Genomic DNA, 26,901 nt, shown 5'->3' with positions numbered 1-26,901 from the left:
AAAGATTTCTGTGAACCAGGCATCATCATCAGATGACCACCATGATGTTGAACGAAGTATTTTTTAACAAGGTTGCACGACAAAGTCGCAACAACTGTAGGTTAGGTGCCAATTTTCACTACAGCTGCATTACCGGCACAAGTATCAGTCGAACAGGAACTATTTCCCACTGTCGAAGTGGCAGCCAATTATAACAGTGAAATGGCATCCAGCAACTAAACCAAATTAAGACGAACGTGCAAAATAGTTTGGTTAAACAAGTGCCTTCACAAGTATGCCAAGGAACACAAAGTATCACCTTCATACAGCAAAGTTTAAAGAAAAATGTAACGTAAACAAACCCGGCAGTATATCTGTATATAGCTTCACCAACGTCTAGAGACCTTTCAAAACAATACTTCACTATTTTTTCCCTATCATAGATAAAGATAATTAGCGCAGTTTTCAATTTAGAGTCGATAAACCAAAACCAGAGTAATCAAAGCGACCAATCATAACAAAGGTGCATATTGCCCTTAGCCAATAAGAACTCAAAGTGAAAAAAAGCAAACTGCTAGAGGCGCGGGAAAACGCGAGTGACCAAATTGCGCTTGTTCTAAGTTTTCATCTGATTTGTTGAGAGAAAAGTGTGAGTTTTCTGGACCAACCACAGAGTAAATTTAAGTAAAATCAAAGCAATCCCGGATGATTTTCGACACTGAATTAAAAACTGCTCTATCGACAAAGTACTTGCAGCGCAAGTACTTCAACACACATGAGTGATAAGATAACCGATGTTCAACAAGATAACTGTTAGCATTGAACGCGTAGCTATCAAAAGAATTCCTGTTCTGCACACAAGAGTACCCAGCTTGATATATAATGGCACTTACTCTAGCTATCATATGGGTGGTATGTGGTTAACGTGACGAGATTAAGGCGCATACTTCAGACTTCACCTAACTGTATAGGTAACTAGCTATGTCTCAGTGTTAAGCGGTTTTGTATTTAAATCATTATTGTTTAGTGCTGGCTAATGATCACAGGCTGCATTCAGGCTTATTTCAAAAACTAATATGCACATTTGTTTTGTTTGGAAAGAAAATTTATTTATTTGAAAAAGGTTAAACAGGGCTTAGATGACAAAGCCATGATGTTCGAGGGCTCGTTGCCACAGAACTTGGTTATGGATTACTGTTCATCAAGCTTCGAACAACTCGAACCTGATTGAAATATTTTCACTGAAAGTATGGATCCTTCTGCCCGCCTGAGATCTGACATTTGGAACCAGAAAAATGAGATTTTAATACACCTATCATAGAATCATTACGAAATGACAAAGGAATTATTGGGCTAAAAAAATAGTCTGATACCTTTCGTACTTGGAGTTTTTTACCGCCAGTTAGCTTTATATCGCATATCTGGGGTACCATCCTTCTTTAAGGGACCACAGGGACCACAGGAAGCTCCACTTGAATCTCCATATGATGAGAGCTGCAAGGGACTATCTCCATAGCTGCTGAAAGGAGAGGGTGAGGAAAACTGTTTGTTGACTGCATACCTCATGTCGGGAGTTCCATCTCTCTTCAGTGGGCCACTTGAATTTAGATACGATGAGAGCTGCAAAGGACTATCTCCATAGCTGCTGAAAGGAGAGGGTGAATCCGCGTATGATGGGAGCTGCAAAGGACTACTTCCATAGCTGCTGAAAGGAGAGGGTGAGTAAAACTGTTTGTTGACTGCATATCTCATGTCAGGAGTTCCGTCTCTCTTCAGTGGGCCACTTGAATCTAGATACGATGAGAGCTGCAAAGGACTATCTCCATAGCTGCTGAAAGGAGAGGGTGAATCCGCGTATGATGGGAGCTGCAAAGGACTACTTCCATAGCTGCTGAAAGGAGAGGGTGAGGAAAACTGTTTGTTGACTGCATACCTCATGTCAGGAGTTCCATCTCTCTTCAGTGGGCCACTTGAATCCAGATACGATGAGAGCTGCAAAGGACTATCTCCATAGCTGCTGAAAGGAGAGGGTGAGGAAAACTGTTTGTTGACTGCATACCTCATGTCAGGAGTTCCATCTCTCTTCAGTGGGCCAAGTGAATCCACGTATGATGAGAGTTGTAAAGGACTACCTACATAGCTGCTGGAAAGATAGGGTGAGGAAGACTGTTTATTGACTGCATACCTCATGTCAGGAGTTCCGTCTTTCTTTAAAGGTCCACCAACACGCGGGGAACTATTCACCTGAGCACTTGCCGATGTTGATTGTGATGAGGTCAGCAGGCTGTTGGGGTGTTTGTTAACGGTGTAACGCATGTCAGGCTTGCCATCTTTCTTGACAGGGCCAGTGCTTGGTGTTCTGTTACTCTTTAAAGAAGATTGCACCATGGCTTCCTTATCTCTCGTTATTTTAAATCTTCTATCTGGCGTACCTGCCTTTGTCAGTGGTCGCCCTTTGTCATCTTTGTTGATAGTGTAGCGCATGTCAGGCGTACCGTCTTTCTTGACAGGGCCAGTACTTGGTGTTCTGTCACTCTTTAAAGAAGATTGCACCATGGCTTCTTTATCTCTCGTTACTTTGAATCTTCTATCTGGCGTACCTGCCTTTGTCAGTGGTCGCCCCTCGTCATCTCTGCCCAGGGATTGACGGTTTGTTTTGAACCTCATGTCTGCACTGCCATCCTTTTTTACAGCGGGGTTGAGGCCTCGTTTGTTAACTTTAAACCGCATATCGGGAGAGTGGTCCTTATTCTGCAGGCCTAACGATCGCCTGTTCTCTTTAAACCTCATGTCAGGAGTTCCATCCTTCCTTTGACCCCTCCTTGGCGTCTGCACAGCTGGTATCTCTGACTCGAAAAACTCTAACTTCGACGTCAGAAATTCTGGTGTCAGGTCACTGGCAATAGCGTCTTCAAAGCCGTATTGATTAGGGTAGAAGGCTTGCTCAGACTCGTAAAAGGTTTCAGTTGGAGTTGTGTCTTCTTGCAAATGAAACAAGACTTGACTTTCCAGGACATTTTGAACATATTCAACGCACGTAGCACTCTTCATTATAAGAGGATGCTGCAGAAGACTTCGAAGGAACTCGGGACTTGTATTCTCCAGTCGAATGCACTTCAGCAACTCTGGTAGGTAACGTATGCGCTCATCCTCAGCACTAACCCATTTGGCAACCGCGTTAAAGACTTCTTCTTCACAATTCACATTAAGATTGTCGAACTGTATGATCGCTTTCAGATCTTCGTACTCAAGCTCGACGAACTCGTCTTCTTCACTAACGCTTGTAAAGTTGCCAATTATGAAATTTTTGGCCTCTTCTTGAAGAACCTTGGTTTCTTTACAATTCTCCTCACGTGCCAGCCACAGGATATTGACTGCATTAAAGCAATCCATCTTTAGACTCAGCCAATCGCAGCAGGCTCTTGCAAGTGCGGGAATCTCATAACCACATCCAGCTTTAAGAAGACCAACCACGTTTTCCCCGTTCACTGCAACATTACCTGTATATATGTACTTCACAAAATCCTCCAAGACATGGGACGCAATCTCCTTTAGACGATATCTTGTCTCTTCTGATGAGGACAGATCATTTGCCAAATTTGTCCACAACACTGGCGATGCTGCTGCGACAACTGGTGCATGGACTTTCTGTGTTACACCATGACCATCGTCTAACAAACAGGAGGTCAACTCAGACTTTTGGTACATTTCGTACAGTTGCAAAAGCAGATCTTCACGGTGACTATTCCACAACACCGACATTTGTTCATTGCTGTTACGGTCACAAAGCTTTTTCAGAGAGTCGATTCCGTGTGTTGCAGCAACCTTTCGAAGGCCATCTACCAGTTCTTGACGTGATGGGAACTCTGTTTTGTAAAGGAAAACACGAAAGGCAACAAGTGCATCTGTGCTCAATCCCTTCAAAGAGAGTTTGCCACCGGTGATATCAAAGTCCCTTCCTGTAAGATTCTGTTTAAGGGTAGGACTGCAGGCAGCAAGCAGAATGGAATGAAGGGGCTCCTCGTAATCTTTGGACGTAGAGCGCAGGACCACGTCTGTCAAAAGTCCTTCATTTGCTTGCATCAAGGCGAGGTTCTTCAACAAAATTTTGGCATGATCGGCCTTTTTAAAAGTATAAAGCACTCCGTCTTCGTCAAGAGTCTTGCACTCATTCACGGGTAGATCCAGAAGTGCATACGAAGGATTCATGGCTAAAGACGGATAAATTTCATATATCAAAATTTTTTTTAAGCACAAGGATCTTTAAGATAGAACAAAGGCCGGATTAAGGGAGTTAGTATTTAAACTGTCTTAAGAGAGTATAACTCGGCGCGAGTTCGGCTTTTTCGGAATTTCTCGATCATTTTCGCGGAAATGGTCGATTAACAATGGAACACTATCGAGAGAAAATAGGATGTTCTGCTATATAGCTTTGAATTTGAAAAATTAATCATCTTCGTACCCAAAGTCTTGAATAAATGCCCATTTCTCCATCATGTCTATGAATATTCTATCACAACTGGTAAGCAAGACTCCCAATTTTGGGGTTTAAAAAAAAAGTGAGTCACATGTCACAAATTATCCAAACTGTAAAAACATTACATGTACTCGCTATCATGTTGCAGTTGTAAACCAGACAATAGAGGACTAATCACTTTGATTACAGTTTTAAACAGCATGGTTACACAAAGGAAGTTAATCATAGTTCAAGTTCTTATTTGGATATCTAATTGTAAAATAAGCGTGGACTTTGATTACAGTTTTAAACAGCATGGTTATACAAAGGAAGTTAATCATAGTTCAAGTTCTTATTTGGATATCTAATTGTAAAATAAGCGTGTACATAATGCTGTTATACATATCCCTGTCCACCGATCACGCAAGGTTTGCGCAGGTAAAGGCGGATTCCCTCGATATGTTGATTGCTACAAAACGGATCAGCTTCATATCAGTTCCGTTTCTAATCGTTCTTTGCATGCAAGTCACTTAGTTAACTGAACTAATAGCCACAAGTTCTTATCCAGACCTGCCTACAGAAGGTAATGTACGAAGTTTCGCAAAAAAGCGTCACCTCATCAAGTAGATGGAGCGGTCACAGAGTGAAACAATTAAAAATTGAGACCAGCTAATTGAAAGAATGGTTACTAAGAAAAACCTCGGGTGGTGGAATCGAAAAATGCATGAAAGAGGGTGGATCACCCTACTGTGCGCGGTCAAGTGTTTCACAGCCGCGTCGGCGTGTTTTTGAGACGGTTTTACAATGATTTTCTATCTTCCATGAAATGCCTTGAATAAAAATTGCTGTGTTCAAGAGCCAGTGCGATAAAAATTAGCAGCAAAATATGCGTAAATTCAAATGGATGGAGAGAGGAGCAGCTAACCTCTTCCACAATACGAATTGCACTTCATATTTCATCAAAAAAAATTTTTCCCTCATTAAATCTTCTTTACAATAAGAGCATTTTTCGCACATAATATTCAAACAAGAAAAATTCAGCTCAGGAAAAATAGATATGTCGTAAGCCTTCTTGGAATACCTCGATCAATTTCTCCGGAAACCACTCAATAATAAACAGGGATATGTCTTAGAGAATAATCTTATCTCGTATGTCCAAGGAGAGAATTGCACTTCATATTTCCTTAATTTGTATCACAAAATATCACTCCATTTCCATGTTGAGAGATATTTCCCCGACGAAATCTTCTTTACTATAATTAGAAGAGCACTTTTGCAGATGATATTCAAACGAGGAAACTTGATCTGCAGGAAAAAATACAATAAATGACGAAAGCTTTCTTAGAATAACTCAATCAATTTCTCCGAAATGGTTATCAAAGGATATGCATGATTTAAGGAGCAATGAGGTGTTTTGACTTTCAAAGATTCTTTGTTCTCAAATGTCTTGTATGAATGAGTATTTCTCGATCACAAATCTCATAAAACGATAAGGCAGGCTCAACTTCAGGGTTTTAGAATAAAAATTTGAATTGCACCGCTTATTTTCTCAAATGTCAAAACGTCACATGATCGATTTGGAAGCCGGGCGACAAGGTATTTATCAATGATTGCCTAAATGATTCTATGTACAAACTCACGAATTATGGAAATCCGATCACAGTTTCGAGAAGGAAAGATACGTTAGATTCGACCCTTGAAATTACCATAACATAATACTGTCATACACATAAATGTCAACAAAAGTAAAAACGAATTTCATCTAGATCACGCGAGGTTTCGAATCAAATAAACTCACGGATAATTTTCACAAGTGAACTTCTTCTATTTAATTGTTGATTAGGTTATCAAAAAGAACAAATATTAAATAAACTCTTTTTTTATCAGCATGCTCACGATTCCTTCCTTGTCTGGAAGTTACTAACGTTAGCGATATAACGCAGTTTATTATTTTGATAGAATATTGCCTTATGAAGGTTTCAACGGATGAAAGAGTAGAACTGATTGAAATGTAATGTGTAGCTCCACGGTACCGCTCTGCAAACAATACTCTGTATTTTTAACCCAAAGCATGAAAACATCGGATCAGACAAATTTCTTCGCTTAACACTTCACTTTAGCTACATTTGCAGTTATACGCTGATTTATAGACCGGCAGGAAGAAAATAAAATGTGACTAAATTTGTGAGAGCAGCGGACCGAAAGCGAAGATACGAAGACGAAAGCGGACTAAACACAAAGGCACGGCCTGTAAAAGGACATGAACTAAGAAATAAACAGGTTCACCAAGAATTAGCAGACGAGGGAAACTTTCCTTCGACGCCAGAGACAGAGACATAGGAGGAATAGAGAATTTTAAAAGCGACATCATGATGTTATGTTAGACACTGAAGAGAGCACGTGCTAACAGTAAATTACTTAACTATGACTGATAGCTGCACGGTTTTAATCTATTTTATAAACCTTCGTGCAGAAGAGATAACACAAATCAAAAAGTCGCAAAGTTGCAGACAAACCTTTATCCAAGTAAAACAAGTCACTGCTTAAGACGCTTCAGAACTAAGTCCAGCCTGATGGGTGGTCTAAAGTAAATGCCTCTAGTTGAGAAAGCGGAAGCTTCATGAGTTGCCCTCATATTGCGCGGCTGTTTCGCGATGGAAATTTATTTTGAGCATGCTGTCTACAGGAAACATCGAGTTAATTATTACTTCTCTGGTTAAGACTTAATTAGCATCTGCATAAATCTAGCGTCCATGGCAACCCCTTGGGCTAAGATCTAGTTTAGCCAATGAAATCTTGCTGGTATGTAATGTATGCGAGCGAAATTTAGCATGACGGATGTGTGCACATGGATGAGGCCCTTGCTGTCGAAAATTGAAGGTCAAGAGACACCGGGCCATTGCAAGTCAATCATTTGTCTTTAAGAAAAGGAAATTATGGCCTTTCCATTCCATGCACCAGAGGGACTTTACGCGATAGGGCAGACCTGATTTTCCGACAAAATTATAACTTTCATCGAACAACAGACAGATGCGGACATTTAACTGGAAATAAAAATAGATAATGACCCGAACTGTAAAGCTTTCTCGGAAATTTAATTTGTATGTTTAATGTTACGATCAATTTCTCGGAAAGGAGAAACAAAGGGCCTCTCTATTTCAAGAGTGACAGGATTTCCGTTTATAAAATGTTTTTTGAGAAGAAAAGTTTTCCTAGCCTTACTCAATCTCGAATGACTGTGCATTTCTCGATCAATGTCGGGTAAGGCTTTGAATAAAACTCTGGATAGTAACAGAGATACAGTATATGCCTCTCGTTTTACGCTACGTGTTCTATTCTGTAAAATTAGTGATGCTTGAGTTCACCCGTCCACGAGATCAAAGATATGCTTCTGACGTAAAACCGATCTCAGGGATTTGAATACATCACAAGCCGCCCAAAACTTTGTGTGACTTTCAATAAATTATCTCTATCACTTGTTAAAATGTTTTAAAATGTTTCACTTGTTTGATTAACAAACAATTTTTATGATAAATCATCTTGCCCACAGTGGATGATAAGTGACAAATTGCCCCCCCAAAAACCTACGGAAGGGGATTGGATCGAGGCCCGGTTTTATTACCAACTATGGCAAGGAGAGAATCCAATAAATTCATTTCTCAAGATCGCTCATGCGTGACTTCTTTTGTACACCGTTGAGGGTCAGCGGAGATCAGCGTCGAACAGAGGCAGAAGGCGCAAAAGAAGCACGAGATAAAAACACGCCTATATATCCACAAACAAAAACCTTGTCTGGTGTTTCGGTTCAGAGATAAAACACGCTTAGAACTCAATTCAATTTCATCTTGTTTACTTCACTTCCTGTCTAACAATCTATCTAGGCTTGGTGATAGATTTGCCTATCGTGACGTACAAGGAGCCCTTTTTTTATCGCTTATTTTCCGCACTTAAGCACTACAGCATCCATAGCATGGAGATCTTGTTCTTTTGAAAATTTCCCTAAAAAAAATACTAAAAAATATTCAATTGAAATTATTCCAAAATTATAACTACTTACACCTGCGAAAGGTTGATTTTAGGGTGAAACCCTATATAATCAGATACCAATGGTCTAACATCTCAACCAAAATAAAGTATAAATAGTATATTGAACAAAATATTCAACATCAATTGCCTTGGTTTGCAAATATTGAAAAAACAAAAAAACAAAAAAAAATTGCAAACCAAAAAAGGCCAAAGAGCACCCTGTTTTTGCCTCAGAGGATTGGAGCCAGATCATTCTCTGTTACAACTCTTAGTAACTTTTAATAGACAATACAATGTCCCAAAATCGGTTTTTAGAAAGGAGCACATAATTAAAAATTGTTCACGAAAGTGGAGGTGAATAGTGGTAGATATTAACCGAGCTGAAATGCAGTGGGGTAATATCCACCACTTTCACCGACGCTGATGTTGAATAATTGCTTTTGTTCATACCACACAGGTCCAAAAAACGTAGTTTCTTTCTCTCAATATACCGAAAAATGGTCAGAAATTTAACCCTTGACGCGCGATTTTGTCTTATTGGCTGTTCGGAGGTGAACAGTATTCGCTATTCACCTGTGGAGGTGAATAGTATTCGCTATTCACCTCCGAACAAGCCAATCAACGCGCATGAAAAGCACTATTCAATTGTGAGTTATATACCAAGGAAAATTTTTAAAGAGAAAATTGATGGCAACGTTCTCTAGAAATTCCTGTCGCCAAAAAAATATCAGTTTCCTTTCAAAGTAGAAACGTGCTCCAAAAATCAAATAACATCTTAAATTCCTTTCCTTCTTTAATCACTGCCATTGACAAGTACAAATTAAAACTGATTACAGCTCACCACGTTTTGAGATTCAACAAGGTAACCTAGCCCTTCGAATATTGACGATAAATGCTCTGAAAATTCCACGCTATAATGAAAAAAATTGAAATAAATATATGTACTCCAAAAATTCAGCCACCTGGGGCATGTTTCTCAAAGTTTCCAGTAACATAGTAAGAAAGATCGAGATATTGACAATTTTGAAGTTCAAACGGCAAGAATATCACAGAAAGAAATGTTACAAACTAGTTTTTCAACTTAGATCTGATAGTAGCCAGGTTGCTCAGCTGGCTTGAGAATAGCGGCGGGCGCGAGCAGTCAAAGGTAATGCTGATCCCTAGAATCTCAAAACGCGGTCACTGTCATTACTGTAATATGTACTTTGTGATGAAGGAGATATAAATCAAATGGATTCTGGAACATCTCAAGAACTCAACACTTTATAAAAAAAATCAGCAAAGTACTAAGCTAAAACCTATGTGGTAGAAAATTTAATGTTGTATTACAGTAACTATAGGACCTTATACCAGCGAAACCTATTCACAGTAACTGCCTGTTGTACACAATTTTGTCGCCCGTGATTTGGAATTCTCCACAGTTTCCGGGCACTGTGCGGCAAAAATTAGCTACCTTACACTTAACGTAAAAAACTAATTGAAAACAGATACAAAAACTTTGTAACTTGAGTAGTTGTCCCACTTTCATCGTCGAGCAGTTCCCGTGAAACTCACAATCGTGGTTGTTTCATTCCTAGACCCATGTTAACGTGATCAGCAAATAAGCGCTCTTTTCAGAAGAGTTATAAGACTGCACTACTGATATACATGAAATATTTACAGGTTTAGTAATATGATTCAGTATCATCTAGCAAATCCCTGCACAATCCGTGAGACTTGTAGTAAGACTGGCCCAGTTTCTGGGTCGTTAATGTAGAATGAACTTGTCGACGGATTTTCAAGCATGTCTTCAAATGCTGAAAAAGAAGAAAACAAGAATTTACAGAATGACTGAGAGTTGAGTTATAGAGCGTGATCGTAAAACAGCACTTCGTTAAAACACAAGAGTAAATGCGCAAAATTGCTGTTATTCTTTCAATTATATCATGAAGTTTATATTATGTGCACCGTGATTGGTCGAAGCCTTTACTTTTATAGTGTATAAAAGTAAAGACGAACTGATGTCGTCATTCAAAATTTTATTTAAACTTTGACCATCATGGCATGCAGTTTTCAGAAAATTTATGTCTGTGACATTTTACTAAGATTAACTATAGCATCGAAAAACTTTTCAAGAGCGGTTAGCAAGCAAGAAAGAGAAACGGAATCCGTAGCACCTTACACAAGCAAGCAAATTACCGAAATAGAAATATACAACTCGAATGGTCGAGCGTAACCAGGCAATTGGTGATTATTTCCCTCACTTTTCCTTCTTTTTAATTGTAAGTATTAAACAGATAGATCTATTTTGCTGTGGTCTGTTCAGTTAAAGATCCCTAACGACTTCCAAAATGTAGTTTAAGAATATCAGCGATACAACTACATGCAGCTCGTCTCGTGTTCTTGTTTATGGTCACATTTTGACCTCTTTGTTACTAAAACAGAACTGACACAAGGCAAAATGGAACATAATTGAATTCCCAAGTTTTTGACGTATATACATACCTCCTAGAATTCGAGCATTATTAAGACTAAGCTGGACTAAAGGATTCTCCATAATGGCCTGATACAATGGACTAGGTAAGAAATCAGACAGGAAACAATACTTGACAAGTTCATTTCACTCAATACACACCATTGATCAAAGAAAAAAGCAGAACAAATGCATAACATAAGTGCTTGAAAAGATTCTGCTCCTGTAGTCATCCCTCCTTTTAAAATCAAATGGGTAAAAAGCTCCACCACTCCCCTCCCCCCTCCCCACCATGATTCCCCTAGAAGTACTAATAACAAAAAAAAATCTCAAAAGGGAGCAAAAAGGCGGCCCCTGACATTCTTGCACAATGCAACACAATTAATGATATTGTTAAATTGTTCTGAAATTGCACAGGGTAACATTTCAGCAAAAGAAAAAAAGGTACCTGTACCTGAAAGCAGAGCAATAGTTCAGGAGATTGGTATTTTGGTTCAAAAATAGTTTATAGAAAGCCTTCATTTTAACTAAGGGCACCCCTCTGGAAAACCTGAAAATTAATCTACAGCATCTGTACCTAGACTGGTCCAAGCCTTCATTGATATCTCCTATTCCTCCCTGTCTGTCACCAAGCAACCAATCACACTGCAGAAAACAACAATCAATTTAGAATTATTTTACACCAATGATTGTAACCATTGTCATCAAAAAATAAAACTTCACATGTATATTCTTCTGAAAAAGACATGTACATAATTTGTTGAAAGTATAACATGAGTTACAAATAAAATGAAAAAGATGGTAAATTTTGAGCTCAGTGAAAAAATGAAAAAAGGTTTTTTAAATCTTGACAAGAGCATGGGACAAAGGAAAAAAATTCTATGTTCATGAGGAATCAAACCTCACACCTTCTGATTCCACACTCTGATGCTCTACCACTGAGCCACAGAGACTCTACAGTGAGCAAGGCCATTACAAAGTATTTCTTTTTTTAATAGAGAGGTCATTAATGTTTATGCAAACATGATGATGATTGAAACAGGTATCTACTTACAGTTGTTTCTAGCAACATTTAACTAAAGCACTGTAAGAAACTTTTTCTTTTATGTTACAAGTTGCTCAGTTTGTGGAATCAGCTTTCCAGATAAAGGCATGCAAAACCTTGTAATTTTGTAGAAACAAAATGTTTGCCAATTAGGGATAGAGCGTACTGCTTTCAGTTGAAGAACTGGAACTCACTGTAATCAAAAATAAATTAAGTTCAATAGACCATATTGTGAATATTATACTCACAGCAGCTTCTTGATTGTTCCCAGTTGCTTTGAGTGCTGCTAGAATTTCTTCTTCCTGAAAGCCCATTTCTTTCAGGTTGTTTACAGCCTGCAACACAGAAAAAAACATAATTTCATTTTAACATCTTATTAAAATCATTTAAAATTTTGCATATCAAAAATTAACAATTTGTTATAATGAGCATATTTTGTTTGAAGACTTAATTGCAATATCCTGATGCACAATACACTGTACATGTAAATGTTCACAGATTACAAGTTATAAATATGAACGCATACTTCATAATGCGTCAATTTTCACACTGTTATTGAAAGATATTTAACATAAACAGTTTGTTGGTTTGTTCAGGTTAAGTAGTCATGCTACAAACCAATAATTAAGGTGATTGACAGATACATTACATTCTAAAGGGTTTGTCATATTAGAATAACTTCATAGTTTACTCAAACAAACTCCAACAATTTAAATCTCATTTTGTCTTTCTGTCATATTTCAGTATATAAATTTTATCACACAATACATTTACTTTCTTATGAAAGTCCCAATCCGCTCAGACATTCAAGATTCACTTGGTTTTCCTAAATGTAATGGTCCTAAGAAAACAAGTTACCACCACTTTGTAACAATACATACAACCACCTCAAGTCCACTGGAAATAGTGACCTACACTGTTCATTTACAAACTTGCCCTATCCACTGCACAATTTAAATCTCATTTTGTCTTTCTGTCATATTTCAGTATATAAATTTTATCACGCAATACATTTACTTTCTTATGGAAGTCCCAATCCGCTCAGACATTCAAGATTCACTTGGTTTTCCTAAATGTAATGGTCCTAAGAAAACAAGTTACCACCACTTTGTAACAATACATACAACCACCTCAAGTCCACTGGAAATAGTGACCTACACTGTTCATTTACAAACTTGCCCTATCCACTGCACATGTGTAATATAGTGTATCTCATCAGTGTTTGTGCACTGAAGGCAACTCACCCTTGGATTGGGAACAAACTCCTTCCTTTTCCTACGACTCTTCCCAGCTCTTGCCCCTAATGTCAGAGGCTCGTCTATGTCGGCATCATTTTCATGCTGTAGAAGCCATTCCATAGCCAGCATAGGAGACATTCTGTCATAATAAAAGGAGGATCAGAGAGTTTAGGAAAAAATGCAGTTCCATCAATTCATGAAACTACAGATCTGAGCCATGCCACTTTCTTTTTTACCTGACATTTCCAAACAAATAAACAAATAGCGCACACAGATACACTGCAATTTGGAGAAAAAGAAGCCAGAAAAATTCAGGATTTGACAGGTTCAAACTTGTGCCTCCCAGATACATGTTCTAAAAGGGTGCTGAGTACCAACTAAACTATGAGACCACTTCTAGGAAAGGAAGCAACATTCCCTATAAGGGAATCTGGTCTCACATTAATTGATGACTAAAGAATAAGAAAAAAGTGCTTGATGGATTGTTATAAAAATCATTAACCAGATAATACACATGTATGTATCCTGAGACAGTAATTGACATTTATTAGGCAAGGCAAATATTTTGTCTTTGGGCTCCCTTATCATCATCTGTGCTTAGCAGAAAAATAATAATAATTATTCATAAATTCTACATAAATTACCTGTTCAATATCAGAGCCTTTTTAGCTCTTGAGTCTTTGAATCCCATATCTACTAATTGTTTGAGTGCAGTCTGCAAAATCAACAATAAATATGTACTTGATAAAAATTACTAATAACAATTGAACAAATTTATGACTCTGCATCAATTTATGAGGATGCTCTAGTTCGAATTTTTTTTCATGTGATTTCATTACTTTCATTCAAACTGTTTTGATTTTTATTTTGCCTTGTTTCAAGTTGCAACACAGTGGTAAAGATTAGAGACAAGTACATGCATGTTTGTAATGAGAGGTTTGACAAATTTGCAACCACACAAAAAACTGAAACACAACAAATATACTCCACAAGTGAACGTTTCATCATTTGTCTCACAATGTAAGAGTCAGGCTAATCAATTGAGTCTTGATCACAAAATTTCAACTGCTATATATACTGCTACTCTTCATACAGCTACAAGATCGAAAGTTTACATGTCAAAAAGTTGCAATCAATACATAGTTGACTAACCTGACTCTTACATTGTGAAACAAACAATTAAATGTTCATCTATTTTTAAAACCATGATGAACAACAACACTTTCTATTATAGCAAATATTCCTCATATTAAATATAAAAAAAAACAAAGCAAGTGTTTGTTCTCTTACTGGATCAACATTAGGCTGATTGTCCTCTTCTTGACCTGAAATATAGTCCAGTAAAAATATAAAAATCTGTACATAAAACATAAAGGTGTGCTCAAACAACATCAATTAGATCCTCTGGTGATTGTGCATAAAATAACAAATTCAGTACTGTGTGATAGAAAAAAATGACTCACAGATCACAATTAGCAAAAAGTTTAAACATTTAGCAGACTTCCAACAGAAAGAAACGAAGTCCACTAAATTATTATTATCAAAGATTCAAGTGGAATTTCAGCTTAATTCAATGCTTTAAGGATTACTCCCATTTGAGACAGTCAAAGAAAAATCCAGATGAAAGACAGGTATGTGATAAGGAAAGTATAGTGAAAAACTGAAATTCTTAATCTGATCTTTTTCCAAAGAATCGAGATAATTTCATTTGTCGCATACCTGAGCTATCAGTTTCATCAGCAGCATTCACAGATTGAAGAAGTATGGAAGAGTCAATCAAGGAGATGAGTATTCTCCTGAGTTCTGAATTGAACTAAATTCAAAAAATCATCAAGTTATAGTTTATTGTTACAATTATCAATTTTAATACTAATGATACAACTGGAACTGGTTTTTAATTTGCAGAACCCAAAAATCATTGCCCAGCTCAACATCATCCTTTGTGAAAATAAGTAAATTTATTTTAATAAAGTGGTAAAATTATACATCAAATTGTATAAGCAATAGCAAAAAGTCAAGTTTGAAACCTCATGTTGGGATCTTTCCTGCAAATGATCTACAGTCCAAATTTTGTTGTTGTGGAAAAAAAATTTGTTCAAATGATTATTTCCTTTTTTTTTTCTTTTTTTCATTTTGGCTTACTGTTTGAATTTGATTGTACAATGCAACAGGTTTCTTACAAACACCTTGATACAACCCTCTGTTTTGCTAACAAACAGTGATGACACAACAGCATGATTATTTTGTAGAACTACCATGTTTTTAAATTATTCCCTTTGGAGTGACAAATATCATGTATACCTCATTGTTTTATCAAAAGAAAGATAACAGTTTTGTTATAATATGTTGGATTCTGCACACAGTGGATTCAGCAGTGAAACTGTCAGCTGCCTATATCTCCAGGAGTCCCATCTCAAGGAGACTGGATACACAAGGGCACATAGAAAACCCAGCTGAGCTGAATTAGTATGCTGTTTTAAATTCAAGATCCTTGTTATCTTAACTTTTCTTTTAACTCTTACATTAGTGTTAAATTATTAATACTGTTATGATCATTTATTGGCTTTAATCAATCAGCCAGTCATTTCCATTGTTCTTTTGTCAATAGCTTTTACATTTTTTCACTTTCTTCCACCTCCTGTGGTCTGCTAATTAATCCATTTGTGAAGTTTGCATCTATCAAATCCTACTTTAGACAATTTTTTTCCTCTTTAATTTAAACAGATAGTCTGCAAGTTGTAATTTGCCATTGTTTCCTATCCAAGTTGCCTTTTCTTATCACTCACATAGTTGTTCAATGAATTTATTTAGTGGTTACTGGATAAATGAATCTAATGAAGATCTTACTTACATCTAAAGTGAGAGGTGACAAGCTGGGTGATGGCTCCTTTATCTTACCAGCGACAAGCTTGGCAGTCAGCTTCTTGACCCCCTTTAGGTCAGGCACTTGGTAAGGACTTGTTTTACACTCCTATGTAGTTTTTTGAATGACAAATCAGCAAAGAAACATAAGGAAACTTTACCCTCACATTAAAACAACAGTGAGTCGTTTTAATGTAGCTTCTAGAGTAGGAGCTCAAAGATAGTCTACAGAAAAGATGACTTGATTAAAGAGACAAAGAACTATAAGCTCGAAACTCAAAAAAAATTCTAGGGGGACAAAGTGGCAAATGTGTGCATGCGATACAACTTTTATGACTTATATTGAAGTGCTTTGAAATCTGTATGTATATTAGTCAGTCTGCCTTTTAATAATATCTCCGACAGTATAACCTCCTAATTTAACCCACATATTGTAAGCATTACAGAGAAAAATAGAAGCTACTTCTAAATTTAGATTGCTTTGATTTGGACTGAATACGAATTTAATACCATTAGCTTTAGGACCAAGAGAAATTTTCCAGATAACGTCCTTCAAAACATGAAGGAGTTAGAATCGTGATCATTTAGTCTACACTGAATATACAAAATGTTCGAGAAAACACTTACTTTTTCGGCGATATCAGCACTAGTATGAGGTCGTTTTCTGATGAGTACTAATTCGTCTGGAAGCGAGACAAACAACAACAGTAAATTGAATTATAGGGTTTGCTCTAAAGATACAATAATATCCACTTAGACGTCTTGATATGAAATTCGGCACTTACCATTATCTTGTACATTCTCTTCCTCTAGAGTTTTCTGGTCAATCAGTTCACTACTCGATCTGGCGAGGATGAGTTTATAGCACGGAGATTCCTTCGAAAATTCTCCCCCTAGTGCTTTATCTTTCACGGCCTTCACTGTATCACGTAAACTTACTGTTAGATTACTTGCTTTTCCTGACGAGCTAATGATTTTTATACAAACGAGAGGGACAGATCGAAGTGATTTCAAGCTTTGAAGTTCAAATTCCCTCATATTTGGCGTTATTTTTCATCTCCAAGTTAAAGTTTTGAAAAACAAGACTTTCGTGACACAAAGTTGACTTTCATGCGCAGATGTTGACCAGATTTTAAGAGTAATGCGCATATAAATCCGACCATTTACAAGAATGAATATTGCAACCAAATATGGGCTTTCAAAAAGATCGGAAAGCGTCGTGATTTCCGAATATGTACGATGCATTTTCCACGCAGACAGTATTCACGGTCTCTGCTATGGAAATGAGTTGATACTGCGAGTTGTGAATTCATGAATAATGTGAATTAGGATCAAAGCAAAAATTCATTCAGGTATACATTGAATACACTTTCTGTTTGAAGGATGGCAGATGAGACAAACACGACAGAAGTTCCCAGAGGATTGAGAGTGGTAGTGAGATTTTGGGGCGCCGTGTCCGGGCTGTGTGAGTGTTGTTGAATTTTGATCGTTCGTATTTCGATATTTTGATCGCTCTAGGAAATATTTGTTGACAGTTTTTCTATTAAGATTTTTCTTTTCTTTGATTAATAGACGAGTATGACTTAGTTGTTTTGCTGGTTTTTTGTCTGGTCTGAGTCAACAAGATATTTCAAGTCGTCGAATATATTCTGGCAGGGAAACTTACTGGCTTCATTAATTGAGAGTTGATTTACGGCTTGTCAAAGATCACGATTGTGTTAAACTTTTCGTCGTTTTAGTCCGGTGTTTTCAGGAGTTGACGATGCATTTAACCACGATTGCTCTCAAATAGAGAGCGAATTTTTAATTTTCATTTGCGAATCGAAAATTAACTTCGAAAATTCAATTGAACCTTCATAGCTTTAAATTTATGTTGTATGCTGCCAAACGATACGAAAACCCGCAAGTGGATTAAAAATCTCATTAGCTTGGTACTCCATCGACAGTGCATAACAATTGATCTGATGTTTTGCAAACTAAATCTTGGTATTTGCAAGAATTAGAAGATGGTGGGCAAATTGTATCGAAATTGCTCCATGTACATGTAATTCCCGGATATTTACTGTTACGGAAAATGAGAAATGAGGAAATATTAATTTCAGTGATGATTATTTCAGGTGTACTTTTTCTTTTGAATTATTAGGGTCTAATATGGAAGTGTTTTGAGCGTTGTGTTTCAAAATGGTACAGATAATAATAAACATAATAGCAGAGGCCAACAAGTAATCAAAAGCGCAACTTTCCTCTGAATTGTTTGGTAATTATAGTTGAATAACTGTGGCGTGGTATTAACCTCCCCACATTGTGATGAAGGAAGTTGTTGCCCTCCAAATATAGTTCTGCAGAGGGAAATAACCGGTTACTATTTGTTACCTCAAGGCAAGTGAAACTGAGTTCACTTGCACTCCTAACATTTTGGAGGAATGAAATACTTGATTTGTTTATTGTTTGGGAAAGGATATTTTCTACTGGGCCAATCAAGTAGTTCTAAGGCTAGACAAGGGAAACTAATGGATAAATCCCTATTCATTGGTTAACCCTTTAACTCTCTTGAGAGATCTAGACAGAATTTCTCCTTATTATATATATTATATGCAATACCATGTAGACAAGTAATGATAATTAAGAAAAATATCAATTATGGGATTAATAATTGATTTGATACCGTATTCTCCAAACTAACATAATAAGAATCATTTGTTAGATAGTAAGGAGAATTACTAATGAGATCTTGGGAGTTGAAGGATTAAGTGTGGACAAAATGTACCATGCTATCCATCAGATAGGGATTTATCTAAGATTTAAGGAGATGAACATCCCTTTTCAAACAACACAGGCCTGCTGTTAATCAGGTTTTTAGGGAATTGAACGGGGGGTGATGGCTTCCTTGACAACAGTTTTGGGAGTGGTTTCCAATTATAAGAGTCTGAAATTAGTTATGAGCTGTATAACAATTTTACCATTATCAAACAGCTGACTTACCATGTACCTGTACTTTGCCTTTAGACCAGAGTCTTGTTTTTAGGCAGAACATTTTATAGATAACTTACATGTACTATCATGTTATTGTCTGTTAGGTTCAGCAGCACTTGGCTTCTTTGTACTTTTTACATTATCAGCAACATGTTTAGGAATGGGTATTTATATGATGTAAGTACAATTATGAGTTAACATTTGTTAGAATTTAAATCTTGCATTGAAGGCGCTGTATAGGGAGCAGGTTTCATGTTTGATTGATATGCTTGAATGTATTGCATCAAGGTAGGGTTAGGGAGGCCCTAAAGATATTTTTTAACCTTAAATCAAGCTTTTGACTTGCACACTACACTGCGCACACACACACTTGACTGTACCCCTCATTGCTTAAAAAATATTGGAATATTGATTTTTAGTTTATACCACAGGTGAATAGTTCTTTTTGTGCATGGTGATTGGCTGGTTCAGAAGTGATAAGCAAGTACTATTCACCTCTTAGCAGCTAAAGAGACAAAATCACACATTAACAATTTACAGCTGTAATTTCTGGCCATTTTTTGGGATATGACAGAAAGAAAATAATTTTTTTGGTATCTGTGTGGTATATACTAAAACAATTATTCACTTCAGTGTCAGTAAAAGTGGTGGATATTTACCTTGTTGTTTTGAGGCTAAGTAAACATCCACCACTATACACCTCCACTTTGGTGAGTAATTGTTAATTATTACTAACTACCTAATAAACGGCCCACAGAAATAATTTTTTACTGCCCACCTCTTGCTTTGACAGCATGTAATACAAGTTTTGAAGATAATTAACGTTTCAGAAGCAGGACTCAAAACATTTACTAGCTGACTGACTTGATGAGATTCTCAATTTGTATACCTTTTCATAACGCACCCTCTAAGGAGGTAGTCATTCAATTTATGGGGATGAGAAATTGTTTGTAATGTTGTTGTGTAATTTTTTAGAATGATGGGTGCAGTTATCTTAGCTTTTGAGGCTCCAATGTGTTGCCAGTATGTACCAGCTCTAGTAACCATGAGTAACTGGATTGAGAGTCACTTTAGATTCTGGATGAGAGGATGCTTGTATTTTCTGTAAGTTTTTATTGTTCATAAGATTGCTCTTCAGGCCAAGTTACCCATCAGCATTACACTTTGAAGAGGTTTTAACAGTATGAGCTTGAAATATGACCCAGCACATGTATGCTTAATTCTTTAACTCTCAGAAAAGATTAACATGTATTTTCTCCTTATGATATCCACACAATATACAGCAAACAGATATTGAAAACACTTAAACTTGCATGTATCACACAATAATTGTTATCTTGGTCTAACACCAAATTCTTGTTACTGTTTTTGCTAAGAAATGTGAAGCAGCTGGAGGGAAGAATTAGATCTTGGGAGTTTAAGGGTTCATGAATTGCTAATGCATTGTGCAATCAGTGCAATGCCTTCAATATATAAGCTTGATGTTTACTGAATTCAGTTTTTGTTTAATTATCTAGGTTGGCTCTCCTTCCAATTATTTTTTGCCTAGAAGTCTCCACCTTTGTTGGCTGTGGCTCTGTTATGATCACAGCTGCTTTGTATGGTGTTTTGGCCATTGGGAAAAAGTAAGTGAAAATTATCTTAGACAATTGATGTGCCATTTGTTTACAAATAAGTACACTGACGTACTTCAACAAAAGATGCACATTAGAAATTAATTTATTTGGTACATCCCTTATCTTTTCTTCATCTCTTTGTTTATAACCCTTTCACTCACAAGATTTCATGAGTAGTTCTCTCTACAGACTGACATAAAATTCTTATGATGTTAGTTTGGAGAGTTTGATACTGTATCAACAATATTCTGTAATAATCATGTTAAATGATATTTTTCTTTACTCTTGTCACTTGCCTGCATGATATTGTTTTGACATTTTAAGGTAAAATTCTGTCTTAGGTACCTATGGGAGTTAAAGGGTTAAGAGATTTAATGTGAGTTCTTCACTCACCAGACTTAATAAGCCACCAAGTTCACCTGCCCACACTGAAAGCACCAGCAAGACCATGAGCATTCTAAAGCATTTATTCAATTCATGACCAGTCTAGTGTTAACATTGGCCAAGTTTTTCTTGTAATATCATAATGGTACATGTTTGTTCTCTATTGGACAAGAAATCTTTGTACTTTGGTGTCCTTACTTAAAAATACTTCATCTTTCTTGTGATAGAGGAGCAGATGCCAGCAAGACTACAAATTCCGAAGACATTGAGATGAAAACTAATCTTGTTGACAAGAAAGGTGATCCAAATTATGTTGAAGAAGCAGGACCTTGAATTCAATCAGAGATTCATGACTGTATTATTTAAACCAACAGTCTCTAGATTCACTGTTCTATTTAAATTTAAAATATTTAATCAAAACTATAACAAAATTCTCTAACATGACTGGTTATCACCAGCCTGATTTGAGTACTAACAAGACAGTGTACATGTCATGCTTGTAATTGTCATGCTTGTGTGCACACTGCTGTTGCTTTTTTTATGAAAACATGAAACAGATGTCTAGTTTCTTTCTTGGATTTTGTTGTGGTTTTGATTAATTGGTAACATTAAGACTTCATATTGTCCAATTCTGTCTATAATCATACTCATGATTAACAAATCAGAGGACTGTGACACAGGAATTTAATTCTGTTTATCACTTGTATGATTAGGGAAGGAATTGGACTCCACTCATTCCTATTACCATTACAGATTGTGAATGGGCAGTCTCAACTGATATTTACAGTTAGCTTTGTGCCTTCAACTCTTTGTTCAAATTTGGGACTGTAGATGTCCTAACTCAAGTGAAAGTCTACATGTATTTGCAAACAGTTTGGTACTGTTAACCCTTCAACTTCCAAGATCCAATTAGTAATTCTTTGTCCTTAGTGCTATACTTTTTCTTGTAAATTCAACAGGAGAATTTGGTCTCATTCCAAAATAACACCATCCAGCAGACAAGCTTGTCTGTTCTCATCACCTGTTTACAAGATAGCTTATAGAATTTGCATGTTAATCGCTTCTTGGAGTTAAGGGGTAAGACAAACATTTGTGTTTTCAGGAGAATGTTTAATGACAAATTATATTTGGTTTATTCATTCTTATCAGAAAACTTGGTCCTTATTTATTACATTTTACCACTAATGCTCATTATTAAACCAGTCTCTCTTGAGAATGCATATTTCTCCCAATTGATCCTAATTTGCACAAAATCATTTTTTCACCCTCACAGAAGTGCATTAAGTTCAGGTGTCTAAGACTTTTATGAAACTAACCAATTCTTCATAAGGAAGAAGCACTTTATTGGGGAATCGAGCACCTTCTGACAAAAATATGACGGTGTTTTCTTTAGCCTCCTTAGCAAGAGTTTGCCCAATGAAATGATGTGGTGATCAGGTCCTTTATTTTCATAACCCTAATGTTGGTTTCTCCAGTGATACTGTAAGGAGTTATTAGAAGCTGATAACTCACTCACATAGGTTGAAATTAATCTTGACCAATTTCTCTGTGTTTTAGTTAATTTATTGAAAGAAGGTCTTTTCACATTTTCTGAAAAAAAAAATGTCATATAAATGCAAATAATTTATTTCACATAAATGGGCTATAAGTTAAGTGGACACTAAGGTTATTTATTTAATATAAGTGTTGATTTATACACAATTTAGTCACAATAAGAAGATTTAATATAAAGTATTGTTATATTGCTTGATCAATATCAGAGTCATTTTTAGCACAAACGTTTGAATTGTTTTAAGCGTTGATGGAATTGTTTTGTTCTTCCATTCCTAAATAATAATTGTTGACTGACAGTTTGGTGATCAAAGGAAAAATGTTAAACACCTTATCTAGGGTGTGATGAAATTAGCGGTATTATAACGAGAGTTCCGAATGAGGGCGCTTGCTCTTTTCAATGAATGACTCTGGTTCTTGACAAGAATTTCTTCATCATAAGGAAAAGGGAAGGAAATTGGAATCATGGCTGAATTTTGTGACCTCGTTCAAACGCCCAACGTTTGATATGTAATTTTTGAATAAAAATGTAACTATTCTAAGAGTTCTCACGATTATTCACCATACTGGCATTTGTTCTTTTAAAGAAATGTTACTTCTTATTTATTGACTGTGTTTTTTTCTTGGTGTATGCGGGTCAAAGTTTTCTCACATCACTAAGGCCTTGTGAAATTATTATTTTCAGAGTTTATTTAAGAATTAAATCGGGCATTTTATTTTTATCAATAAACAGCGGCTGAAAATGTCTTGTAAAGTGTGGCTATTTTCGATATTATTTGGAGTCATTGTTCAAGGAATCTGTCAGTTTGAACATTATGGAACAATGAACCTTCACTTTTTCCTCAATCTATCGTTTACAATTCAAGCTCAATTTTGCCATCCTTAAGCATCCACGCACTTTTTTGCTTCATTATTATCTGTGTGGTGTTGGAAAAAGAAAATCAGACTACGATGTAATAAAGCAGTTTTCAATTTACTGTCGTAAAAACTAGCATTAAAGTAATCCCGACGATCAATTAGAACATAGAGCCATATTATTATTTGCCAATGAAACCTCAAAATGAGAACAAGTATATTGCTGGTAGCGCGGGAAAGTTTTCTCGATTAAGCACAAAGCAAAGTTACGTAAAACGAAAGCAATCCGGGAGTAATTTCGATATTTAATTGAAAATTGCACTATTTCATAGTGTTCTTCCATCACGAGTCATTAGAGCTTAGTGCTACAGTGTTATGGCGACAGACTGCCGAGTAGGCTTGTAGATCGTACGGGAAGATTTCTGTCAGCTGTGAAGAAATCGACGCAGTTGTTGTTGAAGAGAGGACTTTTTGATTGAGTGTCGAAATTAATCCACCCGTTTGCTTTAGTTTTGCTTAACTACTCCAAAACCAGAGTAAGTAGTAAAACAGCCAATCAGCAGAAAGAAAAATACTTTGAGGAGCCAATGAGAACTCCAAGTAAAAACGAGCAAGTTGCCTAAAGCGCGGGAAAGCGCGGGCAACCATTTTAAGATTGGCGTCACTTTTTCATCTGATTGGTTGAGAGAGTGGCGCAAGTTTTCTGAACCAATCACAGCAAATTAATGCAAAACCAAAGCAATTCTGGATTACTTTCGACACTCAATTGAAAATTTCTTTTTTCATATGAACTTCAGTTTCTTCTCATTTGTCGTGTGATAACTTTGGTTTTGGGTTTACAACATACACTTGAAAAGCGCGCTAACTTCTGTAAAAATCCCTAAACATCCTGACAACGAGGACGCTTAGCAGATGACAGCGGGAAAAAAGCTCAAATTCTATTTTTGCTCGGTTTTGGAAACTTGAAAAAAAATTGATAACGTATACCTTGGTAGAATAGATTGTGATCGATTCTTTTCTGGTGAGCCACTAATCGGGTGTTAAGAAGTTCAGTGACGGGAGTTATTTTATAGAATAAATTTAGTTTCGTATCGTATCTATCCTTTTAACGCGCGTATGCAATCGCAAGCCCCAGAGGAAACTTAAAATAAATGTGTTTGATGTGCATAAAAGAGTAAGAAAAACCATCGCACTAAATAAATTACTGCTGATACCTCCAAAAGGGGAAATATCCCAGCTGTCGCGCATATGAATTATGAATGATTATTTTTAACGCGTTGTTAGTAAGCGTCGTTAAAAATGTCCCGGTTGAAAAATTTACCACCTTGTAATAATACCTAAAGCCTTGCAATCTCTTTATTTAAGACATAAATAGTAATTGACGGCTAAGAAAGAAAGGAACATTTAAAATATTCCATTTACTCCTGAGCTCTTTGATTTAAATATTTTATGACAACGCTTACCTGGTCAACAGCTGTCGTAAAGTGGCTCGTTTTGGTCATATGCTGAGTTATTCGACCAACCACAACGCTCGCTTGTTACTTATGTGGGAAGCACTGTTGTAAAAATGCAGGGTTAGGTCGTACAGAGGAGGTTTCGAAAAGACAACCAATACCATCCACTTGCCACTACGTATAACAAGATTAACAGAACTTCACTTTCATCGGAAGTCGAGGTAAGGATTTAAAATTCATATCAGAATTCGAAAGGAAATGCTTTGTGAAGGTTTCAAGAAATGAGCCACTGAAGGCAACTGGCATTGTGACATGCAGTTATGCCTGGAATATAGCTTTTATCTCAAGGATTAAACTTTGATTACAGCCTAAAATAAATCGGAATCATTACAGACAGTGCAAAATTTTTTTCTATGGGAACCTAGAAGTAACTCCGCATGGCACGCGAAACATCTCTGCATATTTCATGCTGCACAAGGGTACTTCTGTTTCAGGTAGAGAGAGTCCGGCTTCAAACCCCACAGCAATTGAACCAAATGTTGGATGTTTCGAGATCTCTAAGAAAAATCATATTCGTTATTTCATGCCAAATATTAAAACCCTCAAACTCACTTGTTGTATTCCAACAATTCGGGTCGAAGATTGAGCGGCCTAACCAGAAGAAAATCATAGCCACAGTGTTCCTCGTCAACTTTGTTTTGGTCAATGACTGGTATTCATGCAGGAAAAAATACGCAATTCCTCAGAAAGGACATACGTAAATCACATGAGAAGAAATATACAATCTATTCGTCACTAAAGAAAGAAAGAATTCCAGTAAAAAAAATTCCTATTTATTTTCAAGTGATGATTTTGCAAATTAGTTCTTATGTAATAGAAACGACTTTATTGCTTAGGGAAAGAGTCAATTAAAAAAGGGATTTTACGGCATAAACAGAATGAGCAAGACACCCTTTAACCAATAAACCCCTGTGCCTTTGATCAATAACGAACCGTGGTGGAAGAAGGGCTTATTTACTTTACAAGTTATTGTGTTCAATTTTCAGATCGAACACCATGCAAAAGCTTGTTATTGTTCTGATAATTGCCATCGTGTCGATAGTACAACTTGTTCGGGGTAAGTGCATCTTCAAAGTCTATAATAGCGCCTCTTTCAAGACTCCTATATAGAGAAAACCACCACATTAGATAACCAATTTTATTCTATGCCTTTAGTTCATGATTGAAATTTCATTTTTTTTTTCCGTCAAAAGTTCGTGCGGAAACAGAAAATTTTAGACAAAACGACTTATCGATCAGGTTATGGTTATCCAACGGAAATCCAGATGACAAGTAAAGATTTCATTGATGAGATCGATATTCAGCCAAAGACTATCTTTTAATTATGAATCAACGAGATAATGGAGTGACGAAAGGCATTCTATTGAATTCACGAGAATTTGAAACCATAAAGAAGCTAAATTGCATTAAAAAAAACTGAATAACAGAAAAAAAAAAAAACAAATAATTTAACTGTACACTACTGAAGTTTTTCCTCTCCCTTATTCATATGTACATCTTTTAAAACTAGAAAATTCAAACTGAGAGCTATATCAAGTTGTTTTCTTCGTTTTCGTTTCTACAATTTTTCGTGAGGTTAGATTCTGATTCCACTATTTTTTATTTTCATAGGTGGGGCGTTGAAATCTCACCTGAGAAAGCCTGAAAGGGATGGATTGCGTTCATGCGCAGTGTGGCCCCTGGAATGTGATCCACGGGATAAGCATTGTGGTTTCGTAGATTGTGATGGACAATGCTTCACTTACAACACCAGGGACCTAGACCCAGAACACGGCTTGACCGATGATCTGCAGAAAGGTTGCTACACCATGGCAGAGGCAGACTACTATTGCCATGATGAAAGTGTTTGTGAGGGGTTCGAATCAATGGTGACCACTCTGCTCAGGGGGGAGGTTTTGAGATGTGAGCACCATTGCTGTAACACAGACAATTGTAATCAATAAACTGGCA

The 26,901-nt window shown here is 36.6% G+C and overlaps 4 protein-coding genes across 5 annotated transcripts; 2 read left to right on the top strand and 2 right to left on the bottom strand.

The window, feature by feature from the left end:
* Positions 1-5: 5 nt before the first annotated feature.
* On the bottom strand, positions 6-7,077 carry LOC131772969 (uncharacterized). Of its 2 annotated transcripts, XM_066164992.1 has the most exons (3): positions 6,952-7,077; positions 1,353-4,190; positions 6-1,253 (listed from the first exon to the last, which is right to left on the bottom strand). In XM_066164992.1, the coding sequence occupies exon 2, from the start codon at positions 4,186-4,188 to the stop codon at positions 1,372-1,374; it is 2,817 nt and encodes a 938-aa protein (XP_066021089.1). In that variant the 5' UTR covers positions 4,189-4,190; positions 6,952-7,077; the 3' UTR covers positions 6-1,253; positions 1,353-1,371. The 2 variants fall into 2 exon arrangements, with proteins under 2 accessions (XP_066021089.1, XP_058957964.2); XM_059101981.2 differs by having other exon boundaries at positions 6-4,190.
* A 1,191-nt stretch (positions 7,078-8,268) lies between these two features.
* LOC131784556 (ubiquitin-associated domain-containing protein 1) lies at positions 8,269-17,234 on the bottom strand. Its single transcript, XM_066164979.1, has 11 exons — positions 16,844-17,234; positions 16,686-16,741; positions 16,048-16,167; positions 14,916-15,009; positions 14,487-14,521; positions 13,841-13,911; positions 13,203-13,335; positions 12,207-12,293; positions 11,495-11,558; positions 10,946-11,020; positions 8,269-10,257 (listed from the first exon to the last, which is right to left on the bottom strand). The coding sequence occupies exons 1-11, from the start codon at positions 17,094-17,096 to the stop codon at positions 10,145-10,147; spliced, it is 1,101 nt and encodes a 366-aa protein (XP_066021076.1). The 5' UTR covers positions 17,097-17,234; the 3' UTR covers positions 8,269-10,144.
* Positions 17,235-17,289: 55 nt separating this feature from the next.
* On the top strand, positions 17,290-23,120 carry LOC131785072 (calcium channel flower homolog). Its single transcript, XM_059101923.2, has 5 exons — positions 17,290-17,523; positions 19,136-19,208; positions 20,007-20,135; positions 20,549-20,656; positions 21,259-23,120. The coding sequence occupies exons 1-5, from the start codon at positions 17,442-17,444 to the stop codon at positions 21,362-21,364; spliced, it is 498 nt and encodes a 165-aa protein (XP_058957906.1). The 5' UTR covers positions 17,290-17,441; the 3' UTR covers positions 21,365-23,120.
* Positions 23,121-25,017: 1,897 nt separating this feature from the next.
* On the top strand, positions 25,018-26,894 carry LOC131784043 (uncharacterized). The gene is made up of 3 exons (XM_059100825.2): positions 25,018-25,112; positions 25,938-26,008; positions 26,563-26,894. The coding sequence occupies exons 2-3, from the start codon at positions 25,948-25,950 to the stop codon at positions 26,892-26,894; spliced, it is 393 nt and encodes a 130-aa protein (XP_058956808.1). The 5' UTR covers positions 25,018-25,112; positions 25,938-25,947.
* The last annotated feature ends 7 nt before the right edge of the window (positions 26,895-26,901 follow it).

The sequence above is a fragment of the Pocillopora verrucosa genome, chromosome 4, assembly GCF_036669915.1.
Source record: "Pocillopora verrucosa isolate sample1 chromosome 4, ASM3666991v2, whole genome shotgun sequence".
In the NCBI taxonomy this organism is placed as follows: domain Eukaryota; kingdom Metazoa; phylum Cnidaria; class Anthozoa; order Scleractinia; family Pocilloporidae; genus Pocillopora; species Pocillopora verrucosa.
Note: the sequence above shows the minus strand (reverse complement) of the source record. Positions and strands in the feature narration are given on the sequence as shown.